Source organism: Urocitellus parryii, chromosome 3, assembly GCF_045843805.1.
Source record: "Urocitellus parryii isolate mUroPar1 chromosome 3, mUroPar1.hap1, whole genome shotgun sequence".
Classification (NCBI taxonomy): domain Eukaryota; kingdom Metazoa; phylum Chordata; class Mammalia; order Rodentia; family Sciuridae; genus Urocitellus; species Urocitellus parryii.
This window is the reverse complement of record NC_135533.1, coordinates 106,373,450-106,394,917: the sequence shown is the minus strand read 5'-3', so window position 1 is coordinate 106,394,917 and position 21,468 is coordinate 106,373,450. Positions and strand designations below refer to the sequence as shown.

The 21,468-nt window shown below is 42.0% G+C and overlaps 1 protein-coding gene across 1 annotated transcript in view; it reads left to right on the top strand.

Moving 5' to 3' along the window:
* Positions 1 to 10,325: 10,325 nt before the first annotated feature.
* The window catches only part of Grb10 (growth factor receptor bound protein 10), a 154,604-nt gene continuing 143,461 nt past the window's right edge, over positions 10,326 to 21,468 (top strand). The window contains exons 1-2 of the mRNA XM_026403659.2: positions 10,326 to 10,433; positions 17,250 to 17,354. Of these exons, the coding sequence (XP_026259444.1) occupies positions 17,262 to 17,354 (93 nt within the window). The 5' untranslated portion in view covers positions 10,326 to 10,433; positions 17,250 to 17,261. The remainder of the gene's footprint in view (positions 10,434 to 17,249; positions 17,355 to 21,468) is intronic.

The window sequence follows — 21,468 nt, the reverse complement described above, 5'->3', positions numbered from 1 at the left end:
AATGACCTGCACAGTTTGAACAGGTAGTCCATTGTATCTTACATGTAAAAAGGAGGGTTTTGGTGAGCTGAGAAATGAGGGTAGGGTGTTGCAGAAAAAGCAGAGGGTCCTGACTCCTTTCTTCCTCTCCTGCCCTTGCCCATGTGACACTTGGATGTGCTGTGCTGCGCCCCATCAAAAGGCCCTGTGAGCCTGGCTGGCGCCTGAAGCCAGGAGGTCAAAAGCTAAAGGTCCCCTTCCAGACCCCTGAGGACAAGCTCATCTAGAATGTGTTTGAACATTGGCACGTAGTTTTTGCAGAACTGATAAAAGCGATGGTTGATCATGCATGCTACGAGTTGTTTGTCTTTCCACATTCTCATTCCTAGGTCTTGAGCAATGATAAGATTTGGCCATACTCCTGACATCTTGAACCCGTAGACCTACAGAAACAAGGTTAGGGACCAGATTGGAGATGGCTGTGTAACTGATGGTACTAAGATTGAGAACATAGAAAGCACTTTAAAAGTGTTTGTTGAGTGAATTAATGAAAGAATAATGAATTTCAGGACTAAAGGTGATCATGTAAAGGGTTAAGGAAGATTGTTAGAAAAGTTAAAACAAACCACACAGCAGATGGCCATGAGTCCGAGGTTTAAGAGAACTGGAAAAGTGATGAAAGCGTCCTTACTGGTATAGAAAGAATATTTTCTTCCTTTAGGGCAATTGATTCTAAATTGAGAGTCATGAAAATAGAAAGATGTCACAACACAAGCCTTTACCTTTTCTACCTAAATTACCAGAGCCAGGTAAAACCAGAAATAAGTGCAGGATCTGCTATTTCAGCTTCCCACGTTGGTTTTCCTAAATTGTGACATTGTTGGTTGTGTAGTTCATTTAGTCCAAAAGAAAAGAGCCAAAGCATTGCTACGTGTCTGCCACTTTCATTCCACAGTCCATCCCTACATCCTGAGAGCTGGTGCCAGGTGGAGAGCAACTGCAGGGTTGAGCTATCAGCGATGGCATGTGGTTGGGGGTGTTGGGATCTGAGAAGTCCCAGCTGGGGCAGCACCATAGGCTACTGTGTAGATATTTCTGGACATAGATCACTTCCCTACAAGTGGGAAAAGCTCTCTCTCAGAACCCTGAGATAGGAAGCAGATGAGCACCCCAGGCTCTCTGCACACGTGAGAATTTGTGGTTTGTAGAACATGACGTGGTTTCTTTTGCTCACTCAGTTTGGACTCTCCCAAGTCTAACTAGGCAGAACAGGGTCACTGTTCTCATAATACAGGACCCAGATATCGCTTTGGAATGGGTTAATCAGGCACTGAAAGGGCTAGGTAGTCCAGTGTTTCTGTACCATAGGGTCTCCCACTTCATAGGACTGGGCTGCCGGATACTGGGGACTCAGCTGCTGCAGTGGTTTAACAGGGGACAAAGAGTATCAAGTACAACAGAATCATTTATAGTCTTTTTAAAAAACTATGGGTAAATTTTAGAAAAGTAATAAAAAAAGATTGCATTGTTAAATAAAGTCATTTTAAATTTTTATTAGGTCCATACCCTATATCTTATCATACCTGCCTAGTGCAATAATAATTCATTTCAAAGCCATTTATAATTACTTTCTTATCATTCTTATTTGGATGAACCATGTATTTCCAGTATTCTTGCTAAAATGTTGATTTTCCTGAGCTGAAGGATCAATTTTTCTTACATATGAATGTATGTATTTTATCCTGAAAAACGATGGCTCTTTGTAGTTGCTTAATGAATATAAAGAATGATAACTGGGAATGCAAAGATGTGATTAATTTTAAAATCTGAAGTTCTGGTCCTAGAAGTGATGCATATTTGGGCTTTGGGGTTTACAGGGTAACTTGGCCAGTTTTGATAACAGGCTTCTTTTGGTGTGCTGATAAAGCATCTGAACAACATTGACTCCACTTCTCAAGAGAGCTGTTCATGGAGGAGGGCAAGATCTTATCTGTTTGCTATGCCTGCTTCGCTCAAAACTTCCTGCTTGAATAATGTTAATGATTGCATTATATAATTTATCTACAAGCAGTAGTGTATTTCTTCTTTACTTTCCAAGTATGCACATCTGTCTTTGTCTTGTTTTAAACCCCTTAAGAGAAGAAAGACGAGTAAGAACAAAGAAAGGAAGGAAGGAAAAGACAAGAAAAATAGAAGGCCAAGTCCTTCTGCACTTCTGGAAGCAGCCTGTACAGAGAAGGGTCTGTGCAGTTAATGTTCATGTGACTAAGCCTGACGCACTTAATAGGCTCATTGTGTTTAGGTATAGAGCAGGGATTTCTCTGGAATCCCTAGAAAGGGAGGGAGAGCTGGCCTAGGGTAGAGGGAGAATCACGGGGACTCTGCATGTAGATTTTGGGGTGAGGGCTGGGAGAAGCAAACAGGGTCTTTGGTTCAGAACTTGTCTAAAGCACTTTTTACATAGATTTCAATTTGACGAGTAATTTGAGATCCTTATTTAAAAAATTCAAACCTAGAGTGCAGAGTGAGAGATTGCCACTTCCCGCCTCTTGTCTGTACCACGTGGCAGCCCTCTGTGGGGGTGGGAGTTGTTCTGGGTTCTTCGGCTTTTCCTTGTGTAGAATCACGACACATGTAGGCTTGCCACGTGTATCTTTTCACAGCACCAACTCCTTATTTCTACTCCTTGGCTTTTTTTTTTTTTTTTTTTTTTTTTTTTGCCTCCTTCCTCACATAGTTAAACTTCTGTGAATCCTGTGCAAAGCCTTTTGTAGAAATTACTGTCTTTTTGTTCTTGCATGAGGCTGGGATTGTGGTCCTCATTTTACAGGTTAAGGAGAAAAATAGAGGCACTGAGAGACTAAATCCTTGCTGTGTCTGCCTTTTTTTCCTGGAGCTGGCAGAAGCTGGATTCTGAACCACTTTGAAACTGCCTGCCACAGACCAGAGACTCATTTCTATGGGAGCTCTTTTAAAAGGCTATTGCAAGTTTTCTTAAAATTTTGTTTTTTCTTGTGGGGATTGAACCCAGGGGCACTCTACCGCTGAGCTACATACCTGGCCTTTTTTTTTTTTTTTTTTTTTTCTTTTCTTCTCCCCCCCCCACCCCCCGCTGATTTTGAGATAGGTTCTCACAAAATTGCCCAGGCTGGCCTCAAACTTGCAATCCTCTTGCCTCAGCCTCACAAATCACTAGGATAAAAGGTGTGCGCTGCATACTTTTTGTGGCCACTGCATACTTTTTTTGGATGCCTAGCATTCTGGAGGATTGCTTTACTCTATTTAAGTAGGTGCCTATCAGGGCATTTTTCATTTGTTCACCAAAGATTTGAGCTGCTTGATCTTGTGCTGAGAGTCAAGGATACAGCAGTGACTGGGACAGAGGGGTCCCAAGCTTCAGAGCTGCTTCTCCGAGGAGAAATCACTGCAAAACAAGTAGGCAGGAAGAAACAGCAACAACGAACCTGTTGTGTTCTGAAGAAGAGGAAGTCAATTGACCGAGCTACAGAATCACTGTGGACTTACTTGTACGTGAGTACACAGAGCAGCCAGATCTCACAGGGACGGGACAGAGTAGATGGGAGTCTGGTTTCTCCAGTGGGGCTGTAGACAGGAAGGTGGAAGAGGTTGGAGGCTTGGATATTTGGGAGAATTCCAGATAGAGAACAGAAAACATGCCTAGCCTCTGAGGGAAAAGTGTGAGTGAGAACCTGGTGGACAAGGTGAATTAATCATGGGACACTGGTTTCTGGGTAGTCTGAGGGGAGGCAGGAGCCCTTGGATCACGCATGGCAGCTGGTTTTGAGTGTTTGAATGCATTCAGAGTGTAGCAAGTGTTATAGGTTGACTGTGTCCCCCTAAATTTCATGTGTTGGGAACTGAATCCCTAAATTCATATATTAATGGTATTTAGAAGTGGGCCTTTTGGAAGCAATCAAAATTAGATGAGGTCATGATGGTGGAGCCCCTGTGATGGAATTAGTGACTTTGTAAGAAGAAAAAGAGAGACCTGAGCTGGTATGCTTGCTCTGGCCATTGGTTGCTGAGTGAGAGGCACTTTTAGGATCAGATTCCTACATTGGGGTACCTTTAAATTATCTTTTCTCTTGTCTTAGCTAAAACTTTTTGGAGAAACTTAGAGAGTCAGCCATGATCTCCAAAATCTTGAAGATACTCTTAAGTTTTTTTAATTTCCTTCTTAACTTCCTAGCAAACACATGGCTTGTTATGGTATTGAACTTAACATGCCCAGAAATTTTTTTAGAGAGAGAGAGATTGATTTTTTTTATTTTTCGGTGGATTCAACATCTTTATTTTATTATGTGGTGCTGAGGATCGAACCCAGCGCCCTGCGCATGCCAGGCGAGTGCGTTACCGCTTAAGCCATATGCCCAGAAATTTTTATGTCTGTCATTTTTCCGACCCTGAACTGAGCATGCCCAGAATCATCCATGTTGGCCACCCTACATTTTTGTGTCCACCATTTTAACTTTTTACTTTGTCCTCTATAACCTTGACCTGAGGTGAGTGTGCTTAGGAATGCACCCGCCATCTTTTCTTCTTGAACTGTGACGCTGATAAGAGCATGAGCAGAAGTGGACATTCTAAACTGTGCATGCTCAGAAATGCATTCCCCCTAAAATGAATATGTATAGATTGCCAAAGCAAATCACTAAGCTTCCTTTAATCTGGGAGAACATTGCTTTGTGGACAACTCTGGTGCTCTCTTTACATGCTATGGTTAATATTTCTCCATTCTTTTATCTTCTGGTTGTGCTCTTTGTGTTTGCACTGACCAAGAAGCAAATCTTCTATGTTTGGTCACTTCAACATGTGATGTTGTCCACTATGTGGTAATGCATCAGGAAGGCCCTCACCAGATGCCCAGCATATGCTGGTGCCTTGCTCTTGGACTTCTCAGCTTCCAGTGAACTTATAAATTACACAGTCTCAGGTATTTTGTTATATAAGACAAAAATGGGTGAAGATAGAAAATTGGTACCGAGAAGTGGGGCCCTTGCTGTAACAAATACCTGAAAGTGTTGAAACAGCTTTGGAACTGGGTAATGGGCAGAGGCTGGAAGAATCTAGAAAAGCAGGCTAGAAAAATCCTGTTTTGCCATGAATGGAGCAATAAGAATGATTCTGGTGAGGACTCAGGAGGTCAGCAGTTGAGGAAAAATCTGGAACTTAAGATTACTTAAGTGGTTATGATCAGAATGTTGATAGAGATGTTAGAGAAAGGCATTCTGATTCGGTTTCCAACAAAAATGAGGAGGTGTGTGGAGGTTACTAGAGGGAAGGCCATTCTTTCTAATAGTGGCGAACAGCTTTGCAGAATTGTGTCTGTGTCCCAGGACTTTATAAAATGTAGAACTTTGGAGCAATGTATTAGGATATCTGGTGAAAGAAATTTCTAAGCAGCAGTCAAGCTGCTGCGTGCCTACTTTTGACTGCTTATAGTGAAATGAGAGAGCAGAGATGACTTCAACATAGAATTTATAATTAAGTACATGGGAAAGGGTGGAAAGATTTGGAAAATTCTTAGCCTGCCCATGTGGTAGAGAATGACAGCATTTTTATAAGAGAAAATCTAAGGTGTGGCCAAGTGATCTTTTGCTTAAGAGATTAATAGGGAGAGAAGGAAGCAAGGTGCTATTTAGCAAGACATTGGGAGAAGGACCCAGAAAGCAACCTAGAGATCTTCAAGTCTGTCCCTCCCAGAGATCTAAGAGGCCTGAATGGTTTCTGGGGATGGGCCTGGGGCATTCTCCAAGGGCTTACTGCACAGAACCGCCTGAGTCTGCACTGCTGCTGCTCTCAGCATTTTGGTACAGTGCTCCATGGTGTCTCTAGCTATGGTTCAGGTGGCCCCAGGCATGGCTAAACCTGCTGCTCCGGAGGGCAAAAATCTGTAAATGATGGCCACGTCACATGGTATTAATTCTTCAGAAAAACAGAATGTGAGGTCTCCGGGGCACGGCTACTTAGATTATCCTCAGAGCATGCCCCTCTAGATTTCAAAGGCTGTTGTGGATGGCCATGGACCAGGCAGAGACTTGTTGCACACAGTCCCCAGTAGGGCAGTGTCTGTGGGAATTGGACCACTACCAAGACCCTAGAGTTTTAGAATTATGAGTGTGGGCTGGAGCTGGGAGATCTGCAGTCAAGAGACTCCAACCTGAGAGAGCTGATGCATGGTCTGCACCCATCAAAGCTGTGGGGTTATGGCGGTCCAAGGCCCTGGGGGCCTGCCTCTGTACTAGATGTATCCATGAAGTGGGATATGGAGTTAAGAATTTTTTTTTTGGAGCTTTGAGATTTAATGATGTTTACCCTGTTAGGTTTTGGATTTTCTTGGGACCTATTACTCTTTTCTTCTTGCTTATTTCTCCCCTTCAGAATGAAAATGTCTGTCCTGTGCCTGTCTCACCATTGTGGTTTGGAAGTAGACGACTTGTTTCAATTTCACAGATTCACAGAAGGAGGGAATTTACCATAGGATGAGTAGTGCTGTGAATCTCACCCATCACTGATTCACGTGAGACTCTGGACTTTGGACTTTTGAGTTGATGCTGGAAGGAGCTGAAATTTTCTAGCTGTGGGGGTGGAATGAATGTATTTTGCATGTGAGAAGGATCTGAATTTTAGGGGGTAGGGAAGAATGCTATGGTTTGAAGGTTTGCCCCCAAATTTCATCTGTTGGAAACAATCCTTCCATCCATACGTTAAGTTACCTGGTCTCAAGTATTTTGTTAGAGCAACAGAAAATGGATTTTCATGGCATGTAACCATTGCTAAGTCATAGGCCTTGTGGAGTTGGAGAATGGTGGGTGGGCACAGAGAAGGTACTGGGAGATGAAGTGGCAATGTTCATGTCAGGGAGAGGTGGCGGCCACTGAGATGGAGGGAAGTGGATGGCTTTCATTTGCTTCTACAACCAAAGCTAATCCAAAGGCTGGTGGACTGTGTGGAAAAAAGGTATGAGAGAAAGTTGTAAATGGAACTGTTACTGTTGGTTTTACTTGAGTCTAAAATTGAGACGCAGGTGGAGCCTGGGCCCGTCTATACCTTTAGGTTAGGTTTTGTTGGTTTCAGTGATGGCGGCCAGTTCCATAGGTCTTTCTGTTGTGTCAGCATCTGTCCCATGGCCTGGTGCACCATCTCTATGGACCTCTCTTGGTGTCTGCTGGTGGATGAGTCACTGAAGGAAGGACCCTTGTGGGGTTGGACAAGATGAAAAGTGCTATAACAACTAAGTTGTTTCTTAAGTTTTCTGTGTGTTTGAATTTGAATGTCTGACGTTGGCAGTTAGGTGAAAAATGTCCTGCATTTTAACTTACTTCCTCTGCTGTATTCCTTTGTCCTCATGTTCTGAGGAGTTACAGCATTTAGACTGTGCACTGTCTGAAGGTGCCTCCCAATACAAGTGGTGTGAAGTGTAGCCTTTTTGTATTTAATTTTTTTTTTTCTTTTGGCAGTGCTGGGGGTTGAATTTATGGCCTCGAACATACTAGGCAAGTCCTCTTCTACTGAGCTACACCCAACCCCTGTATTTAATTATTGATTCACTTTTAAGCTGTCTACAAGTTTTAGCAACAGCATTCTGAAATTCTATAATTACTTTTTATAGGAATTAGCCTTTTCTTCAATTTCATTTTATTCATGTATTTCTTAATTTGTCCTCATAAATGCCTTCTTACTTAGTGAAAACACAGTCGTCTCTGATATCAGTCCAATATGGAATTTAATTTTTGTAAATTAAAGGTATTCTGTTGCCTTTTGAGAAAGCCTAGACTTCACTTCAGAGCTGTCTGGCAAAGAGGCTGAAAGTCTTTGTGGTGAAAGTTGTGATTTGTTGGGTGTCTAAATAGTCACTGTTATTACTCTAAATATTTAGTGTGAGAAAGCTAGACAGAAGGAAAACTTTATAGGAATTTTTGGAAGATATCAAAGATCCTCGACAGGAATCAAGAGGCATTTTGTTCCTGAAATATTTTAGAAGTAAATAAAACATTTATTTTTGCCCAGGTTAGTATATTCTTTAATAGGATCTTAAGTTTTTGTCACGTCTGACTGGAAAACTGCAAGAGAAGCACTCTCTTTACTGATCGGGGAAATAGACAGACGTGAGTTCCATCTGGACTCTGTAGGTGCCTGTCCCATGGTCAAGGTCAGCGTGTGAAACGTGCTGATCTGTGTTCGGGGTGTTTTCCTGCTGGGTGTAGGTGCCGATGAACTGTCCTGAACAGTGCTCAGAGGTTGTGTTTGCAGCGGGCTCTTTGATGGCAACCGGTCAGCACTGAGGTTATTGTCAAGGGATGTATCTTAGTCACTCTGTTCAGTTTATCAAATTCAAAATTCCTATTGTCTTTGAAAATTGAAGTTTCTTGTCAACTTTCTTGAAAATAGGCAAAAATGGTTGAAGTAGTGATGAGCTTGACAGGACAACTCTATTTCCTTTTACCTTAATTATAAATCAATTTCTTGCGCCCAACCACAATTAAAAAAAAACCAAATCTCCTAAGCATATGTTCTGATTTTGAAGGCATATGCTTGGCAGATGCATTGGGAAGTGGTCCTGGGGCATTCGGATCAGAATTCAGGAAAAGATTAGGTTCCCTGGAGATGGAAGTCCCTCAGGATATGAGGATTACAAGTGATTCATAAGCTGTCATTATGGTGACCCAAAGTCCATTTCCCAATGTTCTGGCCCACTGCCATTTCAAAAAACCATTTTTTTTTTTTTTTTTTACTGTGTACCTTGCTTTTTTACCTTCCTTTCCCACCCCCCCAAATTGTATTCCACTAGCTACTTGAATTTCAACATGTTCAGGATGACATCATCATTGTGATACTTTTCAAATATTCTAATTCTTTTTTTTAAAGGATTAAAGTAGGTACCCTTAATAAATTACCTTGATGTATACATATGGAGCCTTCAGTAGTCAAATGGTCTTGAATTTCCCATTTGGGTCCTGAAAAGATCAAGATCCTCTTTAAACATCAAGCTTGCAGGTTGCAGGTGTTTAACTTTGTATCTGATTATGAGGAAATTGTTTGGCATGTTATAGGTCATGATAACTAGTATTTGTTTAGTGTTTACTGGATGTTGGATCTTGTCCTAAGTCTTTATGTGCATTAACTCATTTATTTCTTGTCAAGGTTCTACAAGGGTGGTACTGTTTTTTTTTTTTGTTGTTGTTGTTTTTTTGGTTTGTTTTGTAACTGGGGACACTGAGGCTCAATGAGTTTAATAATTTGCCCAAATATCACCTGCTGTGTCAGGAGCTGTCTGGTTTTCAAGGTTGAGTTCTTAGACAGGGTGCCTTACAGGACACACCAAAATGGCTGTATTTGCAGATTGTTTATCCGGATTCTGAGCTCAGGACTTCTTCCAAGACAGGTAGGAAGCTGGTAGGCTTTATTTTCACCCTTTAATATTAGGGAAATTTAGTTGTTCTTCATTGAGTGACCTGTTCAGAGCACACCCATGTCACAAGTGTACCAGATAGGGCGGGAGACACCCAAAACAGCAACAACCATAATAAAGTCTCCTTTTTTTATGCCCTTGCTCTGTATTAATCACTCTTGTAAGTCATTTAGGAATATGTTCCATCCAGCAATATTACACAGTGGCACCCCAGTGCAATATACTAAAATTCCCGATGAGGTGGGTTTTATCCCTAGTGCCCTACTGAAGAGCCAGGGTTTGGGAAGGTGAATGAATCGCCCAGTTCACTACAAAGCTTCCTCCTGAAGGACAAGGGTTTCTCACCACCCTCTCCATGACTGGAACAGTACCTTGGACTGCCAGGGCATAGAACTTAAGTAAATGAATCAAAGTCGATGGGAAGGGGTAGGAGCCAAGCTGCAGGCCTGCCTCCCTCTGCTGTGGGGAATCTGTGTGCATTGTTCTCTGCTCAGTGATCCTTTGTGGAGATTGGTGTGGGGTTTCATGGGCTGGTGTCTGGTCTGAGGTGGAGACAAGTCTCCGTGGGGTTGGTGGAGAGTATGGGTTTATCTGGGAGAATCCCTTGAAGGATGTGGTCTTTGACCTGGGCTTGAGACTTGACTTCTAGGTCAACTTCATCTTGAGTCTTTCCTTTGATCTTCTGGTGCCTTGGTGGAAGTGGCAACTAGAAACCTGCTTTTCGTGGACTCGCTTTCTTGTTTTGTTCTTGGGAAGAGTCTTTTAAACCATTTCCTTGGGGGGAAAAAAAATTTCAGTCCCGGGTATCCGTGTGAAGTGCACATTTATGTCTTAAAAGTTTGATCCAAGTTCAGTGATGGTCTCTTTGACTTTTCAGCTTTGGTGCTGACAGCGATGCTGAGTGGGAGGAGACAGCCCTGGGGAGCAGCGACCCAGTGACTGGAGGGGTTCTCACCTGTGTTGTCAGTGAATCCTGGTTGGCCTCCCAGGCAGTCAGAGCCGCTGAGCCAGCTGCTGACAGGTAAGTCCTGGGTGTTTTCAGCTACAGATAGTGCCTTTCTTTGCAGGAGAGTTGTCTGTTAAATATTGATCAAGGCAAGGTCAATAAATGCATGTCACTATAGACAAAGACTAACACTAGCTCCTTTATTCTAGGGTTCCCAAGGGCGTTTCCTTGCCTGTCTGTTCTTTCTCTTGCTCCTCTTTGGCTCCGTTGTGCTTGGGAACACTGAGCTGGGATGGGTGTGTTGGGAGAGCTGGGCCACTTGATCTTGCAGGTCCCTTCTGCCCTTCCATGAGGTTGGGGTATCAGTGCTGCCTCCTGGGTTGTTCTGGGCAACTTGTCACACTGTGGGCCTTCAGAGTTGGTAGCTATTGTTTGTAAAGGTGGGCTACCACAAATTGGGCTGGGGTGGAGGGCATCTTGACCTCTGACTTGTTTCCCACAAGGTGTGTGTAGGTCTGCTGTGATCTTGAGTGGGCATGGGCTTCACTGACTGAGCTGAGAGGACCTGGGATCCAGGGCAGGACACCTGACCTGCATGCTCTTGTTTCTTCCCATTGTTCACCAAGATAGATGTTACAATTGGGTTCTCCAAGGATGAGTCCAAGAGAGAAAGTCGTAGCTTTTAAAAACTTCTATTTATGTTGATTTGTTACATGGCTTCACATTGCACCCCAAGTCCTTGCCAGACAGGTACTAAAACCTAATCTGATGGAGATGTTGATAGTAGCATGGGTGGTACTCTCTAGGCTCTATGCTCTAGAATGTACATTCTCTCTAAGACAGTGCCAACCCCACCAGGGCCACTGGCATCCCTGAAAAGCCTCTGCATTAAAAAAACAAAAACAAACAAACAAAAAAAACTGACCCAAAGCTAGACGCAGTTAACTTGGGAATGTTTTAGAATGTATTTGATTGAAATTGTTAGGAGGATTAGTTCTCAATTTCCTAATTTGTTGGTATTCATTCCATAAGTTACCGGTGCACACCCACCTAGTACCAGGTATTGTCCTGTGTGCTGCAAGCACCATGGGCATTAGATGGCCAAAGTCCCTGCCTGGAGGGAGTATATTTTTAGTAGAAAGATTTTCTGTCAAGAGCTTGTATTCTGTTTCACCTAAAAGTTGAAGCCCAATTCCTTAGGGTTTTAGAAGGATGATACAAAACAAGAGGGTGTGAGAGGAACCAGCTTTTGTCAGAGCAGCTTATGGTTTGCAGAGTGTCTCAGCTAAAGGCACCCAGGCCTGGTTGTAGACGAAGCTATAGGTGGGAATCAGGGACCCTATGTGATGGAGCCTCACAGGCTAGATTATGAGGGGGTTAGGCGGGTATCAGGATAGACCTTGCTTTTTTCTTCAGTGTTCACTGCATCTCAAGAGCCATCCCTGTTTATTTGTGGTCATAGTGAGGAGAGAAGAAAGGGTTAGTTAGTCCTCCAGTTTTATCTGGATTTTACGTTCCATGTTTTCATTTACATGTGGTCAAGTGTAACCTGAAGTCACAGTTATGGTACAGTAAGGTATTTTGAAAGAGAGACCACGTTCACATAACTTTTATTATCTTATCATAATTGTTGTTTTATTATTAGTTATTATGATTAATCTCTGACTGTGCTTAATTTATAAATTAAGCTTTATCACAGGTGGTATATATGTGTAGGAAAAAACATGGTATTATATTGTTCAGTACTAGCTGCCATCTCAGGCATCCACAAGGGGTGGGGAGGGGGTCTTGGATTATCCTGCATGGATAGTGTAGGACTACTGTGTGAGTGTCTTAACCATTCCATTTTCTTTCTGTTCTCCTACTCTTGGAACTAAAGAGGACCGAGTGTTTGCCTTAAGCCTGTACCTCTTTGGGTCTAGTTTGGCTCTCTTCTACCTCCATTTTTGGCTGCTCATTTTGTTCTTATTAGAGAATTTCTAGGTTCAACAGTTGAGTTGGGTTCGGAGCATGACATCCTCAAGCTCAGTATTCAGTGCAGCAGCTTCCCCCTAGTGCTACTGCACCTTGAGGAAGACACTCTCCTGCTTATGGCTGTTGGGGACTGACCAGCCTCCCCAGGGTGCAGCTCTCAGTGGGCTTTTCTCATAGAAGAGGGTGGTTCTCTGCTTGCTCTGCTTACCCTGGAAGATTCAATCGGAGGAGGGCGCATTACTGTGGCTACACCCATTCTTATATAAGCCGTCATTTCTCTGCCCAGTTGCAATGGTTGATCGTTCTTTCTCATTTATGGTATACTTTAAACCAAAACATTCTGAGACTCTAACTTAAAAATGATGTGACTTCTACCTTTTTCTTTCCTAAGTTGGAAAATTGCAGCAGCTGTGTCGCACAACTGGTCGGTAAGGTCAGATAGTCATGATCTGGTCTTTGAGAAACTCTTGTACACTGTGGTGTTGTATCTTGCTGCCTTTCATGACATCTTGTTGTTTTTGCCTTCTTTAACAGTTAATACCCCTTATCCTCTATTTTTGCATTTCTTGTTCTCCTATCTGTTTGTCTACTGTTTGATCTATATGAAAACACTTTAATATTCTTTGGTTGGACTTGTGTTATCCTGTGGCGTTCCCTTATTGTTTTATTTTTGCCTTGTTGGGGCACTTAACCCAGCACATTTTGATTTGGTGGTTTTGTGTGTGTCCTCTTTTAACACATTGCACCAGAAAACATATCACATATCATTTGTCTTGCTATCCCTGTATAATGCCTCTTCAGGCAGAATCTTGATAATCACCTGGTTGAATTGTTGCCTCAGTTGGCTTCTAATATGTTGGAGTCTTAACACGTTGTTCACTGATCCACAGAATCTAAAAATCACCAAGATTAAAGGAAGAAAAATAATCTCTCTACTTGTGAGTAGCACATTAGCTCTTTGTTTCAAGAGTGTTTGTGATTCTTGTGGAAGCATTTTTATGATGTCTGCTCTAAAATTCTTGTCAGATAATTCCAGCCTCTCTGTCTTCTTGGTGTTGGCACTTGATAATTGTGTTTTCTCATTCAAGTTGTCATTGTCCTCATTCTTGGTCTGAAAGGTGATTTTCACTTGTATTCTAGTCATTTTGAGTATTACTTTGTGTGAATCTGGATTCTATTTAATCTAGAAGGCAGATTCACTATTGACCTGTAGTGTGTAGATCTGAGTTGGTGTGGGTATTCTGTTCCTTGTTGGGTAGTGCTAACACCCACGTAAGGGGATGTGGAGGTGAAGGGCTCACACACACACTGCTTCCACATTGTAGGATGTGGATGGAGACAGATTACATGGGAGGTGAGGAGGAAGCAGATGTCATTTAGTTCTACCTCTGACCACCGTGTTCTCCGCATGGACCCGGGGTGGGGTTATAACTTGAGCTCTCTGTTGAACCTTACCTACTTTACCCCTGAGGAGGAATTGGCTCACTGCCTGCTTCCAAGTGGGAGATAGATCTGCTCCCATTTTGTTAACAGACACCATGCTTGAAGATTAGAGTGTGAGTACCTGCTTATGCAAGAAGCCAGGAAGGGGTAGAAAATTAGCTTCTTACTTAGCTCCCCCCAGAAACTAGAGTGTCAGGAAACTGTTAGCATGTGGTTGGGCTTTTCTTGATCCTTTGGCTGAGGGACAGGCTTTCTTGGAGCTTTTCTGACCTGAGTCTGTTGGCAGTTCTGGGCTGGAGACTAGCACAGTATCCTGTCTGGGATTCGAAGAGGAATAAAGAACGTGGGAACTCACTACCATATTCCTCCTGAGGCCCCTTCACAATCTGACTTCTTTTGGCCACTTTCTTGAGTCTTCCTTGGCTTGTTCTAGGATTGATCATACTTCATCTTGTTTGGAATTGGAAGGCTCTACTTTGGAGGTTTGAAGTCTCCTGTTTGAAAGCTTTTATTCTCTCATGGCTATTGAATGTTAAGGAGAAAGTTATAAAAGATGATTTTAATTGTCAGGATCCTACCTCTTAGAGGAAAAATACTTATAAAGCAAAGTGGATGATTTTTAAAATTCCAGCATTTTCCAAAATTGGAAGGATTATGACTCAGTAATCTTAGTGGTTGATAACTTGTCAGTCTTCTCTGTCTTTTCAAGTCGTTAGTCTGTCTTTTTGCTATCATTCTGAAGATTCAAAACAAAAACAGTATTTCTGCCATTATTTCTGTCCATCAGAGTCAGGTAAAGATCCGATTGCTACTCAGGAAATCATGGTGCCTTAATTTTGGTGACTTCCATTGTATCTATAAGATAAGTTTTTCTCAAGAGTTGAAATTACATTAAAATATTAGTATTGGTAAGTTTCTGATAATTTGGGGGCATTGGCGTATTTAGAGATAAGGTAGCTGGTATTATTTCCTTAAGCTTGAGGTTTTTAAGCAGTGATGATGCCAAAGTTACATTTGAACATAGTGTACTGCAAATCAAAGCAGTTTGTATGGTATTTAAGATAAGTTACAGAGATCAAAACCCAGCAGTCTCAGCTTAGGCACAATCTGTGGCGCCTCTGATGTCACAGAATGTGGTCTGGTCCTTGGAATGTTCACAGATATTGGGAGTGGTGTGTAGGGAAGTAGATAATAATGCAGAGAAGTACGTGCCACATGGAGAGAGGGAGGTGCCTGTAGCTATGGATATAGAGTCCAGATCCGAGTAATACCAGTGGCAACAAGAACACCAGCTAAAACTCAACACACTTCGTGTGTGCTTTGTATTGTTCTAAGTGATCCCAGGGATGAGCACTCTTGGTCTTCATGGTAGTCAGGGGAAGTAACTATCCCTCTCTCCAATTTAAAGGTGAGGGGACCAGGGGCTGAGGCTGTGGCTCAGCAGTAGAGCGCTCACCTAGCACGTGCGAGGCGCTGGGTTGGATCCTCAGCACCACATAAAAAAACAAAAACAAATAAAAATAAAGGTATTGTGTCCAACTACAACTAAAAAAAATATTTTAAAAAATGAGGGTATCAAGGCACAAAGAAGTTAGGCAAATTCACAAATATGTATCTATTTGCTAAAACTTTTTTATAATCCCCAAATTCATATTCATGGTACCCTTGTGATCATCCATGGACATGCAGAGAGCGGTGAGAAAACACACACATTCCCAGTGGAAGTTGAAGAAGGCTCTTGTACTGGGGACAAGTGTCCTTTTGGTAGTCTATGTGGTGTCGTGTTTTTCCCATTGTATTTTTTTTGTTGTTGGTGGTGATTTCGCTGTTTGAAATGGCCCCAAATCATAGTGTTGATGTGTTTCTGAGCTCAAGAAAGCTGTAATATGGCTCATAGAGAAAATACTTGTGTTAGATGATCGTTGTTTGGGCATGAGTTACAGTGTTGTTGGCTGTAAATTCAGTGTTAATGAATCAACAATATATTTTAAGTAAGGCGTCTTTAAACAGAAACACATGTAAGCCAAGGTCATATATTGGTTGGTTGACAAAAATGTGACTAGAGCTCTGTTCCTCTATTCCCTCTATTTCCTCCAGGGCCAGTGACTCAGGATTTCCAGATTCACTAATTTCAGTGTTCACGACGACTTGAGAACATAACTACTGCTCTACTTGTCCTCGGTCACACCAAGTCCCTGGGTAGCCTCTTGCCCAATTTGTTTTATTTATTTTTTATTTATTTTATTTATTTTTTAAAAAACAGTTGTTGAGGTGTCATACACTGAGGACAATAAACTACACATTTTTAAAAATGTGTAGTTTTTTTGTGTTTTGATCTATGGCGGGAATCGAGGTGATGAAAATATCCATCACTTCAGTTTTTCCCATGCTCCTTTGTAGTCCTTCCTTACCCACCCTTTCTTGGATTTGTTTTCTCTCATTATGGATTAGTTTTTGTTTTCTAGAGCATTGTATAAAGGGAATCAATGTATTTTGTCTGGCTTCTTCCACTCAGCATATTTATTTTGAGATTATCTGTGTTAAAGCACATATCAATAGTTTGCTCCCTTTTATTGCTGAGTAGAATTAATGATGTCACAGTTAGATCATCCATCCACCTGGGGATGGACATTTGGGATGTTTCCAGGCTTTTGCTATTTCGAATACAGCTTCTGGAGGTTGCTTTGTCTTTATCTGTTTATCTTTCTTGGCTTATGGGAATGCCTTATCTATCCTTCTGTCATTCTTTTTGGATTTAGTCTCCTCTTGCTGAGGTCATGGACATCTGGTTTGGTGCATGACTGTGTGTCTGCTAGTTATCTGAGTTCTGGTTTAGGACGGAGTAGGGTTGAGTGGTGAGGAAGACAAAGTCTGAGGTAAGCTGAGGCACCAAGCCATAGACCACTGTCTCTGACGGGGCTGAAAGTTCTGGATGCGTGTGGATCAGTTAATTATTCCTGAGTCTGATCTCTAGTGTCAGTGGCCAAATCACTGTGGACCTCAGAATCCACCTTTTATTGTATTGATTCCAGGTGTGGCATAAGGTGGTTAAAGATAATTCCTGGGAGAGCTGTCCTCAGATACCCCAGCCTTTGGTTCTGGAGGGCCCATTGTGGTCAGCATGAGCTATTTTGGGACCCTGGAGATCAGTGCAAGCTTTACTTTGGGGCTTGGGGTGGATCATTATCCAAGGTCCTGCTGTCTTGCCCCTTCTACTAAAATGACTAGCTACTTATACTGGGAACTCCTATAACTCTTGTGATACTAAAGCTTTGCATTTCTGGCATTGCCATGGACATGTAAGAGGGTGGGCCTGGGAAACTCTGGCATGATACTTATCCATATATTTATGTCCACTGTTGGTTATTTAAAACTGTAGGATAGCATGCTCTAGCACTTCTAGATGTCTCATCCCAAGAGTGACTCTTGCCAGACTCTCCTTCTGTTGTCACCATTAAAGCTTATCTTGAACAGGATTGCCCAGAAATGGAGACACAGAAGAAGAACAACCAACAGAAGCCTTGTCTGCGTGTGTACCTGCTTAGGTGGAAAACAAGAAAAGGTGCAAAAAAACAAAAAGTAAGGCATCTTGGCAATTTTGGTGTTGTTTTTTATTTTATTTTATTTTTTAATTTGTTTTTTGTTGTTGTTGCTGTTTTTTGTTGTGTTTTTTTTTTTTTTTAATTTTATTTTGGTTTGTGATCTTTATCCAGTGTTTGCAGCTAATTCAGTTTATATATAGGTTTTATGTATATGCAATGTTTTATATGTACAGCATTGTCTCTCAAAATGTTGCTTATGGTCATCTTTAAAATTCATGATTAAAAAGAAGGTAAATTTTGCTAAGAACTTTCTGCCCTGGCAGCTCCTAAGGAAATTTAGTTCCTGAGGTAGCAAAATGAACTTGTTTCAGGGTGCTTCCCTGTGGAGAAGTGCCAGGGGCTTCTCTGTGTTTCCATGTATGATCTGAAGGCCAGACATTCCAACTGTCTTTAAGAAATAGGTTTTTCTTTTTTCTTTTCGAGCATGGGGACAGCCTGGCGACAATATTGCCAAGAGAGTCCTCAGATCAACAGGCGGTTACAATTCATTCTAAGTTGAAAGGAGGATTAATTTTTTGAAAAATTATAGTCTCAGTTAAGAGAAGATACAGGAATGTAATAACATGTGATGAGATTTATGATAAGAGGTACAACTGTGATTGAAAAGCTACATGTAAAACATTTCATGCTTTCAGTAATAACAGAGCTGTGGGCCTAAAGACGGGATGGAGACGTGAAGAGGGTAACGTTTCAAAGGTGCCCTCTTCTTTGTACTGTCAAGGGATTATTTCCCTTGGATGGATTATTTCATAGATGAGTTGATGACTGAGGGCCCAGTGTGTGTGTGATTGATGTGGCTAATTTCATCCGAAGATGATTACTTTCTTAGTTACTGCAGTTTTTAGAGCCAATGGAAGGGGAAGAATGTCCCTTTGAAATGACAGATCATGCAGATTTTGCCAACTTCATACCTAAAACTCCTGATGGTCATTTGTAGTAACTCTGGCTGTTTGGCACCAGTGTGGCCAGAATAGATAATCTTTTTTTTTTAAAATAAAAACATTTAAAATTTTATTTTATAATTGGACATTAGGAATTTTAAAATAAAAATCCAAGTTTTACATAAAGAAGATTGACATGTTTGTAAACATCTAGAACATTACAGTTTTAACAATTTCAGCCTGGTACAGATTAGATTCTAGACCCATTCCAACCTTTGTAGGTGACAAAAACCAGAGTTTTTGCATAATGTGTACTTTAATTTAGCATATCATTATAGAGTGTCTGACTTCTGATGATGGTTTTGAAAGAAATGTCCTTGCAACTGTTTCCTTTTTTGTGTCTGAGGGGTATATTGCTCCATTTTCTTATTGCTGTAACAAAATTCCTAAGGCTGAGTAATGTATAGAGAAAAGAGGTAAGATGTTTATTTGGCTCACAGTTTTGGAAGCTGAAACTTCAAGATCAGGTGGCACCATCTGCTTGACCTCTGATGAAGATCTCCTTGTCTGTATCACTACCTGGCAAAGAAGCTGAAGGGGAAATGACTGTATGTCGAAGAGGCCAAGAGCATGAGTGGCCTCACTTTGTAACAAGCCATTCTCTTAAGGACTCACCCCATAAGACCAGCATTAATCCCTTCTGAAGGCAGTGTCCTTGTGATCTAATTACTTTGCACTAATGTCCACCTCTTAAAGATTTGACCACTTCCCAGCTCTGCCACCCTGGAGTTAATGGTCCAGCACATGAACCTTTGGGGTACACGCTCAAGCCACATCCAAACCGTGGCAGTGGGAAACCTTTTATACATGGGTTTCACATTGTCCATGAAAACAGACTGTTGTGCCTCAAAGTGTGTGTGATCAAGATGCATATCATTATGCTTTACCCCAATTGGTCTCTATTCTCAGGATACTCTGGGGTTCAGAGGACCAAGTCCCAGCCACAACAGTGAAATGTGGGTGTTGCTTAATTCCCAAGCCTCAGAATCCTCAGGAGCAATAGCTGCTGAAAAATGAGTAGGGAAATATACAGATGGTCCTCAACTTAGATGGTCTCAGTAACCTCACCCCAATTTCTCTCTGCACCCAGCTGCTGCCAATTCTCCACAGAAAAGCCAGGGTGATCCTGTAAGGTGTGCTCCTGCTGCCCGGCTCCCCTGCTCATATGCTTGCAGTGATGACCACCCGCTTCTCTGATCAGTATAGTAGAGTGCTCACTGTGTGTTCTCTACTCCACCTGCCCAGGCAGTTCTTTGAGGGGCTGAAGGGTGGGAGGCTGGGAAGGGAAGAGGAGAATGGGGGTGGGGAATGGAAGAAGAAAACCCCAAACTGGGAGAGAAGGTAACAGCATGTTTGAAAAACACTTCCTCCCACTTCTCTTGAGAGCTCTGCCTTGCTAGATTAAAGGCTTAAAGACGTGTTGGGAGAAAGTAAAACATTTGGCTTTGTATAAAACCCAAACTTATTTTACTGTAAAGCCTTTTCTGTTTTTGTGGATTTGGAAGGAATTTGGGAAGCCACTCCAGTCTTCTGCTCTGCTTTGCTTGCTTCTTCTTCAAGAGCGTGTTTCCACGCCCCACTCCAGGTTGAAATTCTGCACCTGCTGCTTTGGCTTGGAGAGGACTCCTTGTCCTTCCTCAGCCTCGCCTACCACCAGTGACCAAGAGTAAGATGAGACCACGAAGGGAACTCTAAATGCCTCTAATAAGTTTTCAAGGAATCAGAATCACTCACAGCTCACTGTACAGTTTCTAGCTGTTTTAAAACAAAGCCTATCTTTACCACAGTTACAACCCTTCAGCCTAGGTACAGTCTAATCCCAAATATATAACCTTAGGGAAGACATACCCTTAGGGTGCAGGATCCAGAAGAGTTTCAGCCAAGTCAGATAATGGTGGGTGTGAGAGCCAGAGAGAAACACGGAAAGAGAGTTGTCTTGTACCTATGATCTTTGGAGAAGTTGGGAGAGAATTTCACTGGAGAGATCATGGTTTGAAGAGACTGCATTGATTTGAGGCATTGGAAGCAATTGGTGTAGAATAAGCTTTATCAACATTTGTAAGAAGAGTGCAGAGAGACTGAAGAGCCAGAGAGGAGAAGATGGTAAGAGAAAGTGTTCTTCTCCTTTCCTTCTGAATATGGGAAATGCGCACGAATGTTTAAAACCCAAGGGAAGGAGACAGTGGGGAGGGAGAGATCAGATACAGAGGGGCAGAGCAAAGAGCGCCATCATGGGGTGAACCGGAAGCAGAGGCTTTGGGCAGGATTCAGTGCTGGCAGAGGAAGCCTGAGGGGATTGGTGATAAGGAGAGGGGAGAATGATCTGTTCATCCTGAAGGGGTGTCCATTTTCTGCAGGGAAAAGGAGAATGGGATGGGGGAAGACTTAGGGTAATAGAAAAAAGTGTTGTGGGGAAAGAATAAATAACTGAGGATGAATGAAAGACGGCCAAAGAGTAGAAAGATTTCCTCAGAGTATGTTTTTTGGTGGTTGCCACTACCCTCCTTTGTGTTTCCTTAGAAAAGTCATAAAGCTTTTGATTTGGTGGGTTTTTCTCTGACATGAGGGTGTCCCTGTAGTTTGAATCTCAAATGTCTCTCAAAGGTACTTGTGTTAAAGGTTTGGTCCCTAGCTGGGCACTATTGGTAGGTTGTGGTACCTTGAGGAGGTGGGATAGTGGAAGGTCATTGGAGATTGCTCTTGAGGGGGATTGTAGGATTCCTGTCTCTCTCTCTCTTTCTTTCTTTCTTTCTTTCTTTCTTTCTTTCTTTCTTTCTTTCTTTCTTTCTTTCTTTCTTTTTTGCTTCCTGGCCATGTGGTAAGAGTGTTTTTACTCTACCATTGTGCTTTTCCCATGATGTGCTGCCTTGCTGTATGTCTAAAAGCAATGGAACCAATTCATTATAGAGTGGATGGAAGCTCCGAAACTGTGAGCCAAAATAAACCTTTTATATTTATATTGTTTATTTCAGGCATTTTGTTATAGTGATGGAAATCTGACTCACACAGGTAATGACTTTTGTTTCTTTGGAAACCTGATCTTCCGGATAAAAGAAAATAAGTCACTTATCCCTTCTTTAGAGAGAATCAGTGTCTTTACTTGACTTGTGAAGTATTCAAGTCTTGCCAAGAACAAAATGCTTTAATAAC